The sequence below is a fragment of the Penicillium canariense genome, assembly GCF_028826845.1.
Source record: "Penicillium canariense strain IBT 26290 chromosome Unknown utg000003l_segment0_segment0, whole genome shotgun sequence".
Classification (NCBI taxonomy): Eukaryota; Fungi; Ascomycota; class Eurotiomycetes; order Eurotiales; family Aspergillaceae; genus Penicillium; species Penicillium canariense.
In genome coordinates, this window is record NW_026622730.1 from 2,149,887 (window position 1) to 2,170,911 (window position 21,025).

General features: G+C 54.4%; 7 protein-coding genes across 7 annotated transcripts; 4 read left to right on the forward strand and 3 right to left on the reverse strand.

Moving 5' to 3' along the window:
* Positions 1-84: 84 nt before the first annotated feature.
* On the forward strand, positions 85-4,875 carry pmcA (putative P-type calcium ATPase; the record flags this gene model as incomplete). The annotated part of the gene is made up of 1 exon (XM_056687737.1): positions 85-4,875. One exon carries the CDS (start codon positions 85-87, stop codon positions 4,873-4,875), a length of 4,791 nt encoding a protein of 1,596 aa, XP_056543292.1.
* Positions 4,876-5,623: 748 nt separating this feature from the next.
* On the forward strand, positions 5,624-7,072 carry N7482_005613 (uncharacterized protein; the record flags this gene model as incomplete). Its single annotated transcript, XM_056687738.1, has 2 exons — positions 5,624-5,809; positions 5,867-7,072. The coding sequence occupies 2 exons, from the start codon at positions 5,624-5,626 to the stop codon at positions 7,070-7,072; spliced, it is 1,392 nt and encodes a 463-aa protein (XP_056543293.1).
* Positions 7,073-9,210: 2,138 nt separating this feature from the next.
* On the forward strand, positions 9,211-10,953 carry N7482_005614 (uncharacterized protein; the record flags this gene model as incomplete). The annotated part of the gene is made up of 5 exons (XM_056687739.1): positions 9,211-9,549; positions 9,714-9,937; positions 9,989-10,287; positions 10,362-10,750; positions 10,819-10,953. 5 exons carry the CDS (start codon positions 9,211-9,213, stop codon positions 10,951-10,953), a joined length of 1,386 nt encoding a protein of 461 aa, XP_056543294.1.
* A 548-nt stretch (positions 10,954-11,501) lies between these two features.
* N7482_005615 (uncharacterized protein) lies at positions 11,502-12,995 on the forward strand (the record flags this gene model as incomplete). Its single annotated transcript, XM_056687740.1, has 3 exons — positions 11,502-11,798; positions 11,941-12,527; positions 12,596-12,995. 3 exons carry the CDS (start codon positions 11,502-11,504, stop codon positions 12,993-12,995), a joined length of 1,284 nt encoding a protein of 427 aa, XP_056543295.1.
* A 512-nt stretch (positions 12,996-13,507) lies between these two features.
* N7482_005616 (beta-tubulin) lies at positions 13,508-15,299 on the reverse strand (the record flags this gene model as incomplete). The annotated part of the gene is made up of 8 exons (XM_056687741.1): positions 13,508-13,690; positions 13,755-14,204; positions 14,281-14,736; positions 14,801-14,855; positions 14,910-14,951; positions 15,045-15,070; positions 15,153-15,176; positions 15,288-15,299. 8 exons carry the CDS (start codon positions 15,297-15,299, stop codon positions 13,508-13,510), a joined length of 1,248 nt encoding a protein of 415 aa, XP_056543296.1.
* A 435-nt stretch (positions 15,300-15,734) lies between these two features.
* On the reverse strand, positions 15,735-17,279 carry N7482_005617 (U2 snRNP complex subunit CUS2; the record flags this gene model as incomplete). The annotated part of the gene is made up of 6 exons (XM_056687742.1): positions 15,735-15,926; positions 16,004-16,156; positions 16,225-16,333; positions 16,393-16,790; positions 16,855-16,974; positions 17,100-17,279. 6 exons carry the CDS (start codon positions 17,277-17,279, stop codon positions 15,735-15,737), a joined length of 1,152 nt encoding a protein of 383 aa, XP_056543297.1.
* A 491-nt stretch (positions 17,280-17,770) lies between these two features.
* On the reverse strand, positions 17,771-19,498 carry N7482_005618 (ammonium permease MEP2; the record flags this gene model as incomplete). The annotated part of the gene is made up of 6 exons (XM_056687743.1): positions 17,771-17,893; positions 17,954-18,185; positions 18,240-18,914; positions 18,979-19,233; positions 19,286-19,350; positions 19,412-19,498. 6 exons carry the CDS (start codon positions 19,496-19,498, stop codon positions 17,771-17,773), a joined length of 1,437 nt encoding a protein of 478 aa, XP_056543298.1.
* Between the last annotated feature and the right edge of the window lie 1,527 nt (positions 19,499-21,025).

Genomic DNA, 21,025 nt, shown 5'->3' on the forward strand with positions numbered 1-21,025 from the left:
CGGGAGAACAACAATCTTCCATGGGGGCTGTGCTGGGCGAGTCTGACCAAGTGGAGACCTGCCGGTGCGGGTACGTTAAAAGGCATGGAAAACAATCACTGGTGCTATTGGCTGCCATTGGCTGCCAATGGTATATCGCCAGTCGAGGCCGCAGTGGATCTGCAAAGGGGTCGCAATGAGGTGGGAACGGTAGAAAGGTGGAAAGAGGGCGAGAGCAGCGGAAAGCATAATATCGTCTGGCGGTGGCGCGCGTTTGCACTGCATGCGGTCACTCCCCTTGATCACCCTCGACACACCTCCATTTCACCTCTCCTCCGCCCAGCACTCCGAGACTTCAGCCCTTTCTACCTTGACTCTCTCCCAATCACACTATCCCGGCTTTCATTCGGTGCCCCATGGGACTGGTACTGGCCCAACAGCTTCATCGCCAACTGGCCTCGAATCTCGGAGATTGGGCACCCTCACGCCTCGACTCTTAATCTCAAGCCCGCCTCAGACGGCCTTTCCATTCATGCAAGTACCGTCAAGCTGGTGAATGTACTGCTTGCGGGAACCACGCTCGGCTCGACCCAACCTTTTACCATGTCTGACCCGCAACGAGAGGGTGAGGAGCCGGCCCAGACCCCCACGACGCCGCTGCGCAGGGAGCGCGCACCCACCATCACCATCGATACCTCCGCGGTGAACTCCCCCGATAGCACCCGGTCGGCCGTTCAGATTCTTTCGGGTCCCGTGCAACCGTCGCTCCATCTGGCCACCGACACAATCGAGTCGCATGACTCGGGCGCGCACTACAATGGCTCCGGCTCCCCCACGGACATGAGGTCCCCGGCCTCGCTCCGCTCCAATGCCTCATCGGAAGCTCGAGATCGCGAAAGCCGGCCCACCTCGCCGCATAACATCTCGTCCCCCAAATCCAAGGTACCCGAGGCGCATTCCCATTTCTTATCGGTCCCCGGCACGAGGTCACGCGGCAATTCGCTGGAGTCCGAGGATACAAGCCAAACATCCAGCACCTACGGCGGAGATACCTTTGTGCCCGCGGCCTCGCACGGATCCAACGTCGATTTGATAAAAAATGCCAACAACAGCGATGACGAGGACGCACTCACTCCAGACCCGGGCCGGGAAGACGAATTCGAGGTGGAGAATAATAAGTTTGCCTTCTCGCCTGGTCAGCTCAATAAGCTCCTGAACCCCAAGAGTTTCGGCGCATTCCGTCAACTGGGTGGATTGCGGGGACTGGAAAAGGGCTTGCGGACCGATGTTCGGAGTGGGCTGAGTGTGGATGAGTCTACATTGGAGGGGGGTGTGGAGTTTGCCGATGCGACTACAACGGAATCGATGCCCAAGTCAGCCTCGCCAACCGGACCAACCCCAGCAACTACAGAAGGAGGAGAAACTAAGTCAGAATCCGACGAGTCATTTGTGGACCGGAAGCGGGTTTATGGAGTGAACAAGCTGCCGGAGAGGAAATTGAAGACAATTTGGGAATTGGCATGGATTGCATACAATGACAAAGTGCTGATCCTGTTGACGATTGCCGCTGCTGTCTCCCTGGCTGTGGGTATCCCGCAGTCACTGCACCCGGCAGACCCCAATGAGCCGGGCGTGGAGTGGGTGGAAGGTCTTGCCATTCTCGTTGCCATTATCATTGTGGTTACTGTTGGCGCTGCAAATGATTGGCAGAAGGAACGACAATTTGCCAAGCTGAACAAGAAAAAGGAGAACAGACTGGTCCAAGTGATACGATCCGGGAAGACCATTGAGATCTCGATTCACGACGTGCTTGTCGGCGACGTCATGCATCTCGAACCCGGTGACATGGTACCCGTCGATGGTATCCTCATTGACGGTCATGATGTTAAATGCGATGAATCTTCGGCCACCGGTGAATCAGACCTTTTGCGAAAGACCCCTGGCGACGAAGTCTACCGAACACTCGTGCAACACGAAGACCTCCGTAAGATGGACCCCTTTATTGTGTCTGGTGCAAAAGTATCCGAAGGCGTGGGGACATTCCTGGTTACTGCCGTCGGTGTACATACCACTCACGGCCGGACAATGATGTCTCTTCAGGAGGAGGGCGAAACAACTCCGCTGCAAACCAAGTTGAACAAGCTGGCCGAATACATTGCCAAGCTTGGTCTGGCTGCTGGTCTTCTTCTGTTCGTTGTGCTCTTCATCAAATTCCTCGTGCGCCTCAAGGACATGGATGGCGGCGCGGACACAAAGGGACAGGCTTTCCTGCAGATCTTCATCGTCGCTGTTACTATTGTTGTCGTTGCCGTACCCGAGGGTCTACCATTGGCAGTAACTCTTGCACTCGCTTTTGCAACGACACGGATGATCAAAGACAACAATCTGGTCCGCTTTCTCAAAGCATGCGAGACTATGGGCAATGCGACAACTATCTGTTCTGACAAGACTGGGACCCTGACCCTCAACAAAATGAGCGTTGTTTCTGCTACCCTGGGAACCACATCTCGATTCGGAGATAAGTCTGGCTCCGACCAGTCCGAGGATCCCTCTGCTTCTGAATTCGTTTCTGCGCTGTCGCCATCTGTCAAGGACCTACTGCTGCAGTCTATCGTCCTTAACTCCACCGCATTCGAGGGAGAGCAGGAAGGCGTGAAGACGTTTATTGGTTCTAAGACGGAGACCGCCCTTTTGTCCTTCGCACGCGACTATCTCGGCATGGGAGCCCCGGCTGAGGCCAGAGCCAATGCAAAACTCGCGCAGATGTTCCCGTTCGACTCGGCCCGCAAGTGCATGGCAGTGGTCGCGCAGATGGAGAACGGCAAGTATCGGATGCTGGTCAAGGGTGCTGCAGAGATCTTGATGAACAAGTCAACTCGGATCATTCGTGATCCCACCGATGCTCTAGCTGAGGCTCCGCTGTCGGACGAGGACCGGTCCACGCTGGACAATACAATCGTTAGCTACGCTTCGCGTTCGCTGCGGTGCATTGCCCTTGTATACCGTGAATTTGACCAATGGCCACCCCGCGGAGCGCCTACATCCGAATCAGATCGCAGCCAGGCAGTCTTCGAGCCCCTTTTCAAGGACATGACGGTTCTTGGCCTTGTCGGTATCCAAGACCCGGTTCGACCTGGTGTTGCGGAAGCAGTGCACACATGCCAGCGCGCTGGTGTCTTCGTCCGCATGGTCACCGGTGACAATATCCTGACGGCCAAGGCCATCGCTGAAGAGTGTGGTATCTATACGCCGGGGGGCATTGCTATTGAAGGCCCCAAGTTCCGCAAGCTGAGCACGCGTCAAATGAATCAGATCCTCCCTCGACTCCAGGTCATTGGCCGGTCAAGCCCTGAAGACAAAAAGATCCTCGTGAATGCTCTGAAGAAGCTTGGAGAGACTGTTGCAGTTACTGGTGATGGTACCAATGACGCCCAGGCGTTAAAGAACGCCGATGTTGGTTTCGCGATGGGTGTCACTGGCACTGAAGTGGCCAAGGAGGCATCGGATATTATCTTGATGGATGACAACTTTGCATCTATTGTCAAGGCCATGGCATGGGGCCGCACGGTCAGCGACGCAGTGAAAAAGTTCCTCCAATTCCAAATCACGGTCAATATCACTGCTGTAATTCTCACCTTTGTCTCGGCGGTTGCTAGCAGCACGGAAGATTCGGTTCTCAGTGCGGTGCAACTTCTGTGGGTCAACCTGATCATGGATACCTTTGCCGCCCTTGCACTCGCAACAGACCCGCCATCGCCTTATGTTCTTGATCGCCGACCGGAATCAAAAGCGTCGCCCCTTATCACCACCACCATGTGGAAGATGATTATTGGACAGTCGATCTACCAGCTGGTTGTGACATTTGTGCTGAACTTTGCTGGAAAGTCCATCTTCCCCTGGGATGATGGTCATATGCAAACAGTGGTCTTCAACACCTTCGTCTTCATGCAGATTTTCAACCAATACAATTCTCGCCGCATTGATAATAAGCTTAATATCATGGAGGGCATCTGGCGCAACAAATGGTTTATTGGCATCCAGGTCATCATTATTGGAGGTCAAGTCCTGATCATCTTCATCGGTGGCGCAGCCTTCTCTGTGAAGCGCCTCGACCAGGGCTCCCAGTGGGCTGTCAGTCTTGTGCTTGGAGCTCTCTCGGTCCCTATCGCCGTGGTCATCCGCCTTATCCCCGATGAATTTGCCAGCAAACTCGTCCCGCACTTCTGGTACCCCCGCCAGCACAAGAAGGGACCTGAACTCGTCGTCTCAGACGAAGACCGCCGCTATGAGTGGAACCCGGCTTTGGAAGAAATTCGTGACCAGCTGCAGTTCCTCAAGGCTGTCCGCGGTGGTCGGCTGCGACACCTCCGCCACAAGCTGCAGAACCCGCAGGAATTCCTACCCCGTTCTCGCAGCGGATCTCGCTCGCGCGAGTCTTCCGCTCCGCCCACGCCAAACGGTGACAATGGCAGCCCGCCTCCTGGCCCGTCGACCCCCGAGTCCCGGTCCCGCCGCAACACCCGGTCCCGCTCTAACTCAACCTTTGGCCCCGCTGCTGCTATGGCCGGTATCGTGGCTGGGAGCATTGCTGGATGGTCTCCCATTGAGCGGAATCACGACGAGGCGGACTCGATCATGTTCTCGACCAGCGCTGTGCATGGCGGTTTGGACCAGCAGCAAGGTATTGAAATTCACCCCGACACTGCACCTGACGACCGCGTGGTCAGCGAGTATTCTGCCAACTCCAAGACACCACCCAGCCAGAACCCGGACCTCATCCCCTTCTTCGAACATGCGCCTCCCGCTACTGCGACTACAGAGCGAGCACCGTCCAGCCGGAGTCGCCGATCTCTTTCTCAGCGATCTCGCTCAAGTCAAAGCCATTCGCAGGTTTAAAAGCCTGCCAATATCGTAATGATATGTTACATCAAAAAGAGCATTCTCGAGAATTGGCGTTGTTGGATTCCTTTCTTGTTCTGATATCCCGGGCTTCTACATTTTCCTATATTGCCCTGTCTTCATTGTCTCTTTTCTAAGCATGGTTTCTTCCCCTTCCGGTCATCTTTAAATTCCTTTTGTTAATGCATCCTTCTCCATCTGGAATTGCAACTCCTCATCGTTGCGTTTTTGCATTATCTGGCGGAAAGGGACCCGGCGCACTGCTCTGCTGCTGGAAGACAAAAATACGCTTTCATAGACTAACATCGCCCCTTCTTTGCATGTGTATCCCATTTGTATTTTCGGGAAGGGAGTAGCTCAGGCTTTTGTGCTGCTTGCGTTTTTGGGAGGATTGATTTCGGCGTCTTCTGGAAGTCGGCGTGATAGCCGACAGTCACCGTTTGTTTGTTTGTACTTACTTAATTTTGCCTCGATGGGTATTTTATTGCTTGATAGCGTGAAGCTACATCAATCTCGTCCATAATAGTTCGACCTTTTCTCTTCTAGTTCCTAATTTCTAATCACTCTGCGGCGAAGACCGGTAGACGGTTTAGCCTCAACTGTGCCTGTAGCCCCACATGCCTGATCGAGCACGCGGGATACGTGCCCCCGCCAATGTAGCGGCTCTGACTCGTCTTTGTCCGGAGCATGATTAATGGTTCCAACACCACACTCTCGCAGGCCTTCTTGATCTTCGTCATTTCCAATGGATTCGATCATGCTTCCCTCCCAGGGGGAGTTGTTCCAGCGCTGGATCGGTAAGGACATCGCAGACGTGCCCAAGCCCGCCGCCGTGCTCGACAGGGCCATCATCCGGCGGCATTGCAATCGAATGAAGAAGACAGTGCAAGCCCTAGGCGTCGGCTTCAGGGCCCATGTCAAAACACACAAGGTAAGTATCCATCTCCATATCGGTCCAAAATAGAACCAATGGCTAAGCAGCGGACAGACCTTCCAAATCGCCAAGATGCAGATGGACAACGGCGACCCCGAGACGAAATTCATCGCGTCAACGCTTCTAGAGATTGAAATGCTGCATCCGCTCCTGAAGGGAGCCAAAGCTGCACATCACCCCGCCAACGTCCTCTACGGCATCCCGCTCGTGCCCTCGCACGTCCCGCGGCTGGCGGAGCTAGCTGCCGACATCGGTGAAGACAGTATCTCGGTGATGATCGACCACCCAGACCAAATCCCGTATCTAAGACAATTCTTCGAAGTAACCAACTTCCCGGCTTGTGTCTTTGTCAAGGTCGACACGGGGTACCACCGCGCGGGCCTGCCCCCGGCCTCGCTGAACAAGAACGGGCTGCTGGAAAAGCTGGCGGATGCAGAGGTGGAGGGTTGGGTGCGCCTGCTGGGTCTATACTCCCACAGTAGTCTGAGCTATGGCGCCAAGACGGCAGATGAGGCTATGGTGCACTTGATCGGCGAAATTCACGGTTGCAAGGTCGCGCTGAATCGGTGGCTGCCTCTCCTGCCCAAGGGCAGGGAGTTGGTTATCAGCGTCGGCGCGACGCCGCAGGTGTCGTGCTCGCATGACTTGGTGCAGAATGGGAGCGCTTCGCCCGAGGCAGAAGAGCTCAAAGCCTTGCTGCGCAATCCGTGCCCCGAGAATACAGAGGTCAGGGTCAAGATCGAGCTTCATGCTGGGAACTACCCTATCCTGGATATGCAGCAGGTGTCCACGAACGCCAGGAGTGGCGCCGGCAAATTCGAAGATGAGATCGCCATGACTGTCGTCGCAGAGGTGTGCAGCGTCTATAATGACAGCGAGCGGGAGAAACCAGAGGCTCTCATTGCGGCGGGGACCCTCGCACTGGGCCGGGAGCCCTGTGCGAACTACCCTGGCTGGGGCGTGCTCTCTTCCTGGCGGCGCGGTGATGACCCAGGCGCGCCACGACTGATTGTTGACCGCATCAGTCAGGAACATGGCATCGTTGCTTGGGAATCGGGGGTCCAGAGGAGCATTCCGCTGAGTGTCGGACAAGTGGTCAAGGTATTCCCAAATCATTCGTGTGTGGCGGCTGCGTTTTTTGGGTGGTATTTTGTGGTGGACTCGGAGCGGGATCAGGATGGTTCCCAGATTGTTGATGTTTGGGTCAGAGGACGGGGTTCAGATCTCACTGATCCGTTTTTGATGACGAGATTCCAGTAGATATGCAAAGAGATCAATGTAGTATTTGAATATCCTGGGGATCAAGCGTTTCTAACATGGGTATTGGGAGGATGGTGGTTGGTCAAGCACGAGCCATTGAGCGGTATATATGTTCAAGCGATAAATTGAGTTACCAGATGGAGATATCTCGCTGCTGAAGAGGGGGGAGCTAATACATAGGTAGTCCCAAGGGAAAGTACTCAGAATCTACTGCCCCTGCACATCATTAGTCTGCCTTGGGTAATAGTCAGCCACATGGTGGCTTCCACAAGGATTGTTCATGGAAGATAAGCATGCAATCATTAGGCTGAAGAGTATCCGCAATGCAAAAGCTCGAGGAAGTGGAAAAAGGCAATGACAACCGGCCTTCCAGCGAGTATTGCCGACCATCGATCTAGCTGGGTCCAGGTTTTCCAACTATTGTAAAGGTCCCCCATTCCAAACACGCCTACGAATATTGACTTGAAAGAAAATCTACTCTGTGCCGTCCCAAGTATATGCATAACAGATAAGCATCCTCGGGGACCGCTAGTCAAGGGAAGCCTGCTAATTGAGCTCATGAGGTCAGTATCGACTCATAAGGATCAGCAGTTGATCACCCGGTAGATCAAGCCTGGATTTTGCAGGGCTTCCTATCGAACCACGGCCGCGTGTCGCCAAGCATGCAGGAGATGGACGGGACTTGTTTCGCCGGAGGTTATGTACATAAGGGGATCAACTTGTGGGGCGGGAAGGAGAGCCGAAAGCTGGGCTTGCTTTTACTTTGCGGCAGAAATAGACCCGAATTGTGTGATTTGGTACGTAATTTGGCATAATTCGGGATTATGGTCTATCTCCGCAAGAGGGGGGAGTGACTGCATTGACTGCCAACAGAAAGAAGTTGGGCGATGGACTTACATCCGCTATTGGCCCACTGTGAAAAACCCAAAAAAATTTGAACAAATGAACAAATGAACAAAACGAACAAAAGGGAGAAAAGGGTTAAGCTTTGGATTCAATCGTGAATGACCACTCGGTCAAAGTATAATTAGATCTTTCGTTTCCGCATAAACCTACCGAGCCGAGGGGAACCGGGTTCACAAAACCTTGCTCACGCAAGCCAAATTATGTATAACGAGATGGATCTGATCTCAGAGCAGTTTGAAAGGGGATTTCCCTCTCATTGGTCCTTCCGCGTGGATTTCTACATGGACCACAAATCAACAGCTCAGCAAACCACCCACGATCCATAGAAGGGCTTAACATTCTAGCGGGCCTCGTTAGCTGCACATAAGGAAACGTTCAAGCTGATCAATCCCTATTCTCCGGAGCGCTCCGTCAATATGGCCACCGTATAGAAAAAGCGGAGAAAATCCCGTCTCCTTGCAGGGCTCACATTCCAGTGAGAGCATTTCCGGAGCTTAAAGGGTATGCTGACCTACCGTATTAGGAAACACCACAGCGATCCTCAGAAGGCTGGTCGCGCAGCGTGTTCCTCGCTCGCGCTACCACGGGCGGGTGAAGAGGCTATCCCTCGTTCAATGGCATCATGGGTGGGCACAGCAGAGCCCGATTGAAACATGCAATTTCAACAGCGGACACTTTATAGTTCCCCACATGCAACGAGCTTGATGGCGGCTGCGTCCCTGAAACCGCGGCTATGTCTCCTGTGTTGCCCTTGAGCTGGGTATGATTTCCGGTGTGGTCATTGGCTCGGTGCCCAGGCCAGCTGGCCATGGTCCTTGATTGCTAAGGAATGCCCTCGAGCTGCGCAGGTGTTGTTACACTCGTAGCTGGCAAGACAGGGTGATGTCAGGTCCTGTCCCACGGCGGGGGTAAAATGTAAGTCGCTCAGGGCCATTCTTCTTTTTTAATTGATTTTTTATTGATTTTTTTCCTACTTATATCTATCATACCGAAGCTCGTCCACCCCCAACCCCCTCCCGTTGAGTATCGACTAACCGTTCATCCGTTTCTTCTTTACTGTGTGGCCGGAACCGCCTTGGAGGGTCTATCTCACCCGGGGATACATGAGCCTCGATCTGGTTCGTCCGTCGACTCTGTACTGCACATATTCCGACAAGACCGGATTGATGAAATAAGGAGCTGGGAGATATATCAACCTTTTTCCGAGCGCGATTCCACAAATACGCACCAGAATGAGGTCCGACGTTGAAAAGGCGCCTGGATCGCCTTCCCTACACAGCATGAGCCAGCATGAGCTTGAAAATAGCTCTTCTCATGAGCCCATCAAGGAGGCGATCCTCGAACCCAAGCCACAGTCGCGATTTCAACGATGGATTGCGAACCTGAAAAGCGTGGAATCCAGAGGCATCCAGCCGGTGCCTCTGGAAGAGAGGGAGCCAGTGACTTCGTCGACTTCATTGCACATGATGCTGATGTGGTTTAGCATGAGCTTGGCAACCAACAACATTATTGTGGGATCCATGGGAACGCTAGTTCTCGGACTGAGTTTCCAGGATGCCGCTATCTGCGCGGTATGCGGGAACTTGTTGGGTGTTTCGACCGTGGGATATATGAGTACGTGGGGACCACGGAGTGGCAATCGCACTTTAGTAAGTTAGGGCAATGTCATCGCGGCTCTGCTCTCGGCTCTGCTCTCGGCAAAGGAGAGAGAACTCGCGCTAATGAGCCTAAATAGATTGTCGCTCGCTACTTCATGGGCTATTACCCCAGCAAGGTCTGCACCTTGCTGAACATCTTCACCAACCTGGGTTATGCCATGGTCAACAGTGTGGTGGGCGGCCAGATTCTGTCCAAGGTTTCCGGTGGGCACATCTCGGTGCTGGTTGGCATTGTGGTCGTGGCCCTCTCAAGCTGGGCGATGGCCATGTTCGGCATGCGCATCTTCCAGATCTATGAACGGTACGCTGTCTTCTGAATCCATGATGCGCCTCATCTCATTGTATGTTCTAGATTTGCATGGCTCCCCCAACTGATGGTTCTCTGCGTGATGCTGGGCTCTGCGGGCCCCCATTTCGACTTCAAGACCCACACGCCGGTCTCTCCAGGACGTCTGAATGCAAAGCGAATTACCTTCTTCTCGCTGTGCCTGTCCATCGCGCTCGCATGGGCCCCGCTTGCGGCGGACTACTACGTCTATTACCCACCGCACATCAAGCGCTGGCGCACCTGTGCCGTCACGATGCTGGGGTGTGCCCAGGCCATGCTCATCACCCTGCTCCTGGGCATCGGGCTCGGCACCATGATGGTGAGTACGCCCGTGTACGCCGCGAAATACGGGACTACCCCCGGGGGCTGTTGATGGCGGCGTATGATGCACTCGGAGGATTCGGCAAGTTCTGCGCGGTGATCAACGTGCTGGCGCTGGTCGCCAACAACACCCCCGGGGCGTATTCGATGGGCATGAACCTTCAGATGTTGGGTGATGTCTTCGGGCGCGTCCCCCGGCCCATCTTCACCACCCTGGCGACTGTGGTTTATACCGCGTGTGCGATGGGCGGACGGAACTCGTTGTACGAGATTTTCAAGGGCTTTTTGCCGCTCATTGGGTATTGGGTGGTGATCTGGTTGATCGTTGTGATCGAGGAAGACCTGATTTTCCGTCGGATGACGGGCTATGACTGGTCGGCGTGGAACACGCCGCAGAGGCTGCCAGTGGGGATTGCGGCGACCGTGTCGTTCGTGATCGGATGGGCCGGGGCGATTATTGGCATGGTCAGTACAAGCATTTCTAATCCTTCCCGAGTGATTGAGGCCCGGAACAAATGCTGATGGTAGCCCAGGACCAAGCCTACTATAGCGGCCTCCTCGCCCAAATTGCATCGGGCGCGGACTTGGGCCTTTGGACTGGCGCGGGATTCACCGCTGTGGTCTTCCCACCACTGCGGGCATTCGAGCGATGGTACTTTAGGCGCTAGGCGAGTCCAAGGTCGGGAGGGTGCTCGAGCCGGGAGGAAGCATCGATGTTGTTCGAGCATATGAAACATGAAACCCCACAGCCCCGGTCCGGCGGCCAGCGAAGGGATCCCCGCGGTCCGTGCCGATAGAGGAGTACATAGCATTTTGATCCAGTTCCGCTGGCCGGTAAAGATGACATCGAAGTACTGTGGCGCTGTTCAGGGCCTATGGGCCTATCATTTAAATATCAGGGAGTTACTCCGTACTTGTTGACTATAAACCCCTCCGGATAAACGAAAAGAAGTGATCAATTTCCCTTGAGCTTCGTCAGCTAAAGAAGCTGGGTAGCGCAGCTAAACCTAATCGAACTAGACTAGGGCGTACCCGCCAACTCAACCAAATCACAAGGCGCGGATTTCAGCCCATGGCGGCTGCATAAATGCTGCGTGGCGCTCTTGTGCTGGGGTCTGAACGAAAAGCACCGCCACTTGAGCTACCCACGAAAGTGCTCCCCCTCACACCTAAACCTTTCTGCCCCGAGACCGTTGCTTCGTTGTCCACCGACACCATGAATAACGTCACCGTGCGAGCAGCGCAGCCGCTCTCCGACGCGGCGAAGGCCATCCTAGATGCCGCGCCGCGACACTGGATCCCTTATGCCCTCGGTCTGCTCGTGGGCTACCCCCTTCTCACGAGCGGCCTGCGGTACCAGCGGCTGCGGACACTGCACAAGAAGTATCCCTATGCCACCCGGGCGGACATGGCTAAGATGACGGACGACCATGCGTTCGAGATCCAGAAGTCCGTAGCACAGCTCGAGTTTCCGTTTATGTTTATCAAGGCACTGCAGTTTGCCTTGTTTAGGGTATGGAAGAACAAGAACAACCATTTCATGCTTTTCATGCTGATCTTGAGCTTTCCCCCCCCCTTCTCCCCCCATATTTGACCCATTTCAATAACTCCGCTCATCACCTTTGATCCCGCCCATACTAACATCCACCCCCCAGACCTACGGCATCCCAACAATCTCTCGCCTCCTCACCACCACCACCCAGTTCTCCAACCCCGAAACATCACTCAAGCGCTACACCGACACCAGCGCGCTTATCCAAGAAATGGTGGGCAACAGCCCGACCTCTCAGCGCGCCTACATCTCGCTCGCCCGCACCCGCTTCCTGCACAGCGGATACCGGGCCTCGGGCAAGATTCTCGACGACGACATGCTGTACACGCTCGCCCTGTTCGCACTGCAGCCCATCCGCTTCATCAACCGCTTCGAATGGCGCCAGCTAAGCGACCTGGAGCGTTGTGCCATCGGCACATTCTGGAAGAGCGTCGGCGATGCGCTGGAGATTAGCTATGCGAAGCTGCCGTCCGGAACGGCGGGATTCCAGGATGGCATTCAGTGGCTGGACGAGCTGGATGCGTGGAGTGAAATGTACGAGGTGCAGTGCATGGTGCCCGATGCGAAGAACCGCGAGACGGCGGACCAGACCACGGCGATCCTGGTGTATATGCTGCCGACAGCGCTGCACCCCGTGGGACTGGAGTTCGTCTCGTTCATGATGGATGATCGGCTGCGTCGGGCAATGCTGTACGTGGCGAAAGCGAAAACATGCTTCCCGTGGTCGGTGTGACGTGTGACTGATATTTCAATTCTAGCTACGACCCGCCTTCTTCCATTGCGAGGGTTGTCTTCTCCAGCCTGCTCACCATTCGCAAGCTTTTCCTGCGGTATCTGTGCCCGCCGCGGCCGTATTTCTTGCGCTACGCCTCGTTCACCGAGGAACCGGATGAGAATAACCGGTTCTTCCTCACTGAGTGGGAAGCAGCGCCGTATTATGTCAAGCCGACGTTCTGGAACCGCTGGGGTCCGATGGCGTGGGTGACCCGAATGCTGGGACGGCCGCTGCCGGGCGACGAGGGAGATAAGTATTATCCTCATGGGTATCACATCCAAGACATGGGGCCGCGCTATTTTGAAGGCAAAGGGCGGAAGGCGCTTGAGGAGGCGATGGAGGAATTCAAGGAGTATCGGACAGGGAAGTGCCCATTCCATTGAGTGGGCCAGGAGCACGCGGGTTGGAAGATTGAGGTCGACTGAAAATGAAGCTGGGTTAGCTGTTCATGGTACATCTGGTCGGCGCCAATACACCAGATCTACATGGGAAATATAGATTGATACGCGGACCATTCGCATCATGCGAATGGATTTGGATTACGGACAATGAAAGTCATTTCGTCGATGGATTTTCCAGTATGTATTTTGGCCCGGCAGTCGGAAGTCCGCCAAAAACCGACAAGCAGGAAGATAGGGACAGAATAAAAGGTAGGGGGAAATTAGGCGCTCAAACAAGATACTTGGGGTCGGAGCCAGACCGGGACAGCTTAGCCCCGGACACGTAGAGAATGGAGGCTGATCGAAGGGTATTACTGAAAGCAAATCTCAAAAAAGCCGGAGATCAGCATATTTAGACTTCCTCCTCGAGACCACCCTCCTCGAGACCACTATAATCCTGGGTTAGTAAAGGATTGATGTTGACCCAGGGACGGTCGATTAGGGGTCGGTGCTTACTACTCCTCCTCGCCCTCGGAGATGGAGGCTTCCTGGTACTGCTGGTACTCGGAGACAAGGTCGTTCATGTTGCTCTCAGCCTCAGTGAACTCCATCTCGTCCATACCCTCACCAGTGTACCAATGCAAGAAAGCCTTGCGACGGAACATGGCAGTGAACTGGTCACCGATACGCTTGAACAGCTCCTGGATGGAGGTCGAGTTACCGACGAAGGTGGAAGACATGCGGAGGCCACGGGGGGGGGACGGAGCACAGAGCGGTCTGGACGTTGTTGGGAATCCACTCAACAAAGTAGCTCTGGTTCTTGTTCTGGATGTTGCGCATCTGGTCGTCAACCTCCTTCATGGAGATCTTACCGCGGAACAGGGCGGAGCAGGTAAGGTAGCGGCCGTTGCGGAAGTCCGAGGCAGCCATCATGTTCTTGGGGTCGAACATCTGCTGGGTCAGCTCGGGCACGCTGACCTGGCGGTACTGGTGGGCACCGCGGCTGGTCAGGGGAGCGAAGCCGACCATGAAGAAGTGCAGACGAGGGAAGGGAACCATGTTCACAGCCAGCTTGCGCAGATCGGAGTTGAGCTGACCGGGGAAACGGAGGGAGGTGGTGACACCGGACATGACGGCGGAGACCAGGTGGTTCAGGTCACCGTACGAGGGCTGAGTGAGCTTGAGAGTGCGCATGCAGATGTCGTACAAAGCCTGGAAAAGAGGAATCGGTTGGTTAGACGATCTCCCAGATAGTTGCGATTGAGTCTGCTACACGCTGGGGCCATACCTCGTTGTCAATACAGAAGGTCTCGTCGGAGTGCTCAACCAGCTGGTGGACGGACAGAGTAGCGTTGTAAGGCTCAACAACGGTGTCGGAGACCTTGGGAGAGGGCACGACGGAGAAGGTGGCCATCATACGGTCGGGGAACTCCTCACGGATCTTGGAGATCAGGAGGGTACCCATACCAGCACCGGTACCACCACCCAGGGAGTGGGTGATCTGGAAACCCTGCAGGCAGTCGCAAGCCTCGGCCTCACGGCGGACGACATCGATGACCTGGTCGACGAGCTCGGCACCCTCAGTGTAATGACCCTTGGCCCAGTTGTTACCAGCACCAGACTGGCCGAAGACGAAGTTATCGGGACGGAAGAGCTTGCCGAAGGGGCCGGCACGGACGGCGTCCATGGTACCAGGCTCCAGATCGACCAGAACGGCACGGGGAACGTACTTGTCACCGCTAGCCTAGGAAACAAACAATCCATCGGTTAGGTGCATCTCGTCGTCATTGAGCAGGAACACAACTTACGTGGGTGAAGTAGACGCTCATCCGCTCCAGCTGGAGGTCGGAGGTGCCGTTGTATCTAGCAAAAACATCAGACCGCCATTCCGCCTCGTATGGTAGCCGAAGGACTTACTGGCCATCGCCATCAAGGCCGTGCTCGCCAGCAATGGTTTGCCTGTGGTTGAGTCAGCACAACCGGTCCATCCATTCGAGCAATTGGTGTTGTTGTCGTGCTGGGATGTTTTTTTTGGCGGGAAGTGGCACGTACCAGAAAGCGGCACCAATTTGGTTACCCTACAAACCCAAATTCCGTTTAGTTGGAACAATCACATTCCTTGCACAACACGTCTTCCACGTGCTTCTGGGTGTCACTTACACACTGGCCGGTTTGGAGGTGGACCTAATGTTCGTGAAAAAGGCTGAGGTTAGCAAAGGCTGAACAGGTGGGGTTGGTCTTCTTTCAGGGGTTAAGGCCACAACACAGGACGCGTCGGGTGGGAGTAGGACGTACGATCTCACGCATTGTGGGTGGAATGGGGCGGGATTGACTGGGATGATGGTCTTGGAAGGGTGGAGGAGGAGGTTGGATGACCAGAAGTCCAGGAGATGGGGAGAAGGAGAGAGGGAAAAGGTCGGTGTGTGGGCGTGGGGATCAACAACACGGCCATAGGGAACGCTCAGGGGGGTCGCCCAAATCAGGCTTAGCTCCATTGGGCCAGTCAGGTGGAGATCAGGTGACCAGTAACGGGCGGGAACCGCGAGGTGCGAACCACACTTTGGTGTTTGCTCTGTTTGCTCATGCTCATTATCGTATTGCTGGAACTATGGCTCCGGCTCCTCATGGTGATGGTAAATCACACTGGCTATGGTACACATACACTGGCGAGAGAACCTCCTCTCTGTCTCTTCCCCCATTTCTATCTGCCCTTTCTGCAGCGCATTGTTCTGCCTGATTTTCTCATTTCTCACTCTCGAGCCAGTTTCCAAACTCATCCAATCGCTCTTGCTCTTCTTCGTCCTCTGCATCAATGCCCCGCTCGGCCATGTCCTCCAGAGCCGCCCGTCGCTCATTGGTCTTCTTAAACTTCTCACGTCCTACAGAGACATACGCTTCAACGCGGGTACCGCCAAAGAATCGGCCATCCATGACCTGATGATAGTGTTAATACCCAGCTATATCAGATGAAAAGACCCCAAACGTAGAGGTAAAAGAGAGAAGAAACATACCTTGACACACTGCCGGGCAGCTGCGGGGTCTGCAAATCGGACGCTCACCACTCCCTCCGGCTCCTTGTCGTAAAGCACTACATTCGTGACCTCTCCGACCTTGGCGCATTCATCACGAATGTCTTGTTTGATATCCAGGATTGCCGCAGCATCCTCCTGCATGGCCGGGGTCAGCCCGACCGAGTTCCAAATCCAAATCGCGGTTTTAGGGACGCGCTTACCTCCAGTTCCTTCAGCGTGAACATGTGCTTCAAGATCACCGTCTTGTCCTGCCGGGAGTTGGTGTCCGGAAGGGCAGACGGCTCATCATCATCCCAATCTGCCAGTTTACTGTGGAAATTTGTCAGCACCAGGAAAGAGCACGCAGTGACCGGGAGCAGGAGACAGACCTGTTCAGTCTTTGGGTTCGCTCCATGATCTTTCGCTTGTCACGCATGCTGCTCTTTGGCGGCGCCTCCTTCTGGCTCTTGAAAGAGAGTTCGGCTGCCTGCACCTTCATCGGTCCCAGAGGTCCGGGCTGCCCAAACCGGAAATCGGTCTCATCGAGCATTTGAATTGCCAGGTTGACAGATTCTGGTCGGAAGTAGACCACTAATGCTTCGCCCTTGAACTTGCCGCTCTCATCATTGTACATCTTGATACGCGGATTGCCGCTGTCGATTTCCTCCGCGATCATGCCGCAACGGGAGAAAACGTCACGGATTTCCGTGAATTCAGCATCGAGGGGGAGAGAGGTGATCCACACCGCAGTGTTCACGCGTTGTTTTTTTGGTTTTTGTCCCTGGCCCTATGAAAAAACGATTGTTTCAGCACTGAGTGCCTCCGACCGTCTATCATGTCACGGCACTTACATCCTCGGTGCTGGCTTGTTGCTTCCGCTTCTTCATATCGCGGGGGGTGATTGCCTCGTCCTCGTCCACACCTGCGACCTTGTAGGCCTCTTGCTGCTGGCGGAGCAGCTCCTCATCGATCTAATACACCGTATACAATCAACACCTGATGCAAAGATGGCAGCAATACCGATTCCGAAGTCGCGGCGCAAACGCCGCGCTCGCTGGAATGGCAAGACACAAGCAAAGGACGGGATATAACATACTGTCTGAACCCAGCGCTTGATACCCATATCATACTCAAATTCCTGTCCATCCTCAGTCTCCAGGATGAATTTATCATCGAGCTTCGAGAAAGAGATCCGTGGGTCACTGTCGAACTCCGACGGGTCCAGCGGGAACTTGCGCGCGGGCGCATCGCCCCTGTCGGAGCTCGTCGAGGCCATTTCCAGACTGATGGAGTGTGTCTGAGCAATGCGAAAGAAGATAGGCAGTCTTAAGGTTTAATTCATGGATTGGCAGGTGAACGTATGGCTAGATCGCGGGGCGGGAAGCTGTCGGAGGAGCTGCAGCGGCCCGGGAGCTCCAGTGACATTGACCGTCCAAATCACATGGGACGGGAACCGTGCCTCGCCAACTGCCCAATTGCTTGCACTACGCTCATCTACCCTCTACATTGACCCACTATGAAAAATTCCTAACAGCAATTGATGTATGGTTTTCTTATTTTTCGTTTTGAAAGGGTATCTGACACATGCTAACGAATAAAAGTAAGGAAAGAAAATAAAATAAAAAACGATATCCTGAAGAAGGCCCCCCAGCAATCCGTCATGCGACAGATATATATAAAAAATGGACAGAGAATTGGCCTGGATATTTTTCCACCAAGAAAAAAAATTAAGTATTAAAGAATGAAAAATTTGCAAGGCGAAATTGATCAGACCTTGGCTTCTTCAAGGCCAGCGGGGGCATCGCCGGTCGGCGTCATGGTACGCTTGGAGCCGGTCTCGCTGCTCTCCACGCCGTTAACAATGTCGCGAGTCAACTCGACGTAGTCGTACTGTTAATATGATCATTAGCAGTTGATTCAGATGCGACCAGTTGAACGTGTATAACTTACAGCAAACTCGCCAATCTCGGCATCATCAATACCCATGATCTCGTCCTCCTCGGGGGCGCGCAGGCTGAGACCGGGGATGAGGTTCAGGATGAACAGGATGAGGCAGGTACCGACGAAGGAGTAGGCAAATCCAGTGACGGAGTCAGCAAGCTGGTAGCCGAGCTGAATCCAGTGGTGGTTGATCCAGCCACCGGGGATCACAGTAACGCCGTCCAGGTGAGCAATGTAGTCACTGAAGCCAATTAGTTTATGGTGCGAAACAAAGGTGAAAAGAAATTCAACTTACGCAGCAAAGAAGCCAGTGAGGAGGTTGCCAACCAGGCCGCCGACGGCATGGACAGCAAAGATATCCAGAGCATCGTCCACACGGAGCAGGAACTTCAGCTTAGTAGCATAGTTGCAGGCGACGGCACCTACAACACCGAAGATGAAGGCAGCCCAGGGAGTCACAAAGCCGGAGCCAGGAGTGATGGCAACCAGACCAGCAATGACACCCGAGCAGAAGCCGACCGTAGACCACTTGCGCTCCAGACGGTAGTCGAGCAGGCACCAGGTCACGCCACCAACCGAAGCAGCGAGGTTGGTCACAACGGCAGCCATGACAGCACGCAGGTTAGCCGACAAGGCGGAGCCAGCATTGAAGCCGAACCATCCAACCCAGAGGAAGACAGTGCCAATCACAACGTGAGTAACGTTGTGGGGACGGTAGTTGAGCTCGTGGGTGCCGTGTCCACGACGCTTGCCCAACATCACCGAGTAGGCCAGAGCAGCCGAACCGGAGGCAATGTGAACGGGAGTACCACCCGCGAAGTCGAGACCCCCCATCTTGAAGACCCAACCGGACGCATTCCAGGTCCAGCATGCAATAGGATCGTAGATAACGGTGGTCCAGATAAACATGAAGACGATGCAGGGCAGCATGCGGCCACGCTCCGCAACAGCACCGACAGCAAGGGCGACACTAGATGCATCCAGTCAATGACCCGTTTCACACAGCGCTCCGTTTTAATTGAAGTTGGACTCACGTAATAGCAGCGAACATGCCCTGGAAGATGGCGAACAGAAGATCGGGGACCTTGGTGCTGCCGACGGACGGGGCGGCTAAGACATCCTTCATACCAAAGTTCTGCAAATCACCAATGAACTTTCCAGCCGTGTGGGAGAAAGCCAGTGAATAACCCCAGAAGAACCACTGGAACGAGACCACGCCGACAGACATGATGGAAAGCCATATCAGAGAAAGGGCCGACTTGCGACGGGCGAGACCGGAGTAGAAGAAGCTAGGCGAGGTCAGTACAGCTGATCCGCCACGAACTGCCAATTGCAACTTACCCAACTCCCGGAATCATCAGCAGAACGAGAGCGGACGAAGTAACCACCCAAGCGATATCGCCGGCCTAGAGAATCCCATCAGTCAACATGTGCATGAAGAACACCCCCGTCACGGCCAATGCATACATTATAGTAGATGTTCAGATCCTCCGTCAACGAATCGCCGCCCGTGCCCGTGGCGGAACCATTGTAGGCCACCGGGTATGCAGACATGGTGACACCAGATGTGTACAGGCGTGCTCAAGCGTATCACAGCGGAGAGAGCAGTGACAATGGCGGCAGTCGAGCAGCACAGCCAGATAGATCACTTAAGCACCGGCGGATAGTGATCAGCTCAGCGATTCCCCGAAAGACAATCAGGGGGAATCCGACGACAAAAGGTGAGAGCGGGTGTAGGGTAGATTAGAGGGCGAGGATTTCTTAAACCAACCGGCTGGTGGAGCTGGAAAGGGGAAATGGGGGAAAAGAAAAGCTGATCTATCCAGCACCTGCAGGGACCGGGCTTGATAATTAAATAGCGACAGGCAATATGTTCGGAACAGACGTACAGGGCTCCACCACCGGCGCTAGAAGACGAGCGCTGCTTCTGATCTTGGGCCTCCGATAGTGGAACCACAAGTGTGGTCATGGTGATTGTTGGTATGATTCATCGGCGCGGACTGATAGCTTTGGCCAAGCACGCCCCATTCCAGCCACGGCCGGAATAAGGAAGGTTGTGGGCTTGGCTGTATGGACCCAGACGGGGAATTACGGGCTCCAGCGCCAAAGTATAGAGCATGGTGCGAAGTATGATCACGAACCTACCGCTGTTTTTGTAGGGAGAAACTACGAGCTAGAAGCTCAGTCAGAGCTCATCGTACAACGTGATGCTATGCAGCGATATCCAAAGAAATTTCCCGGCCGCAGTCAGGTACCAGAGCCCCTCTGGTCGTGAACAGGGTAGTTCAAGCGTGATCGGAGGGGAGCACGTCAGCATGCAGAGCGATAAGCGGGGGGTCGGAGCCCTCTTGTGATAGCATGATTGGGTCATTTGGTGACAGATGGAAGCGAATAATGGGAATTGACATGGAAACCGCTCTAATCGCCAGGAATAATCCAGTCAGAATCAGCAGCAATGAAGAGCAATGAGTGACTACCGTGGCTGGCCCCACGACTGGCTGTAGATATGAAGTCGGGAGTCAGCCAATCAGCGGCTGCTGTGGCTTATCTATGCTCGACACTCTTCAAAAAGTCCCACCTCGGGTAGTCCGCAAGTAGACCAAACACGCGAACAGCGTCGCCTGCCGCGGACCTGCGTGATATCTTTGTTTTCGAACTCTCGGAATCTCCGACATAACTAGTAATCTGATAATCAGATCCAACATAACCAACTTGATAATATTTGGGGTAAGGCGAAGTACTCCGTAGAACGACATATTCCGAACCGCTCTTATCAGCCAGCTTGGGGGCAGCCAATCAACGCCCGGTCATTCGGCCTGTCAGGACTGTTTATCGCTGCCGGTCCGAAGTCTCAACCCTCTCATCTCCCAACTCTCATCCTCCCCTTTCATTCCGAGCGAACCCGCCAGACAAGGCTTTATCCGTGGTTCGTATTTTCTGCATGCAATTAAGTCCAGCTCTGGGCCTTTGCCCGTTTCGCCATCTCCCCGCGCCTCTCTGATGACACCATCTTCGAATCTAAATACGGAGTTTTTACGATTGACATAGGGACGGGCAATACCATAGGATACCGGGCTAAGC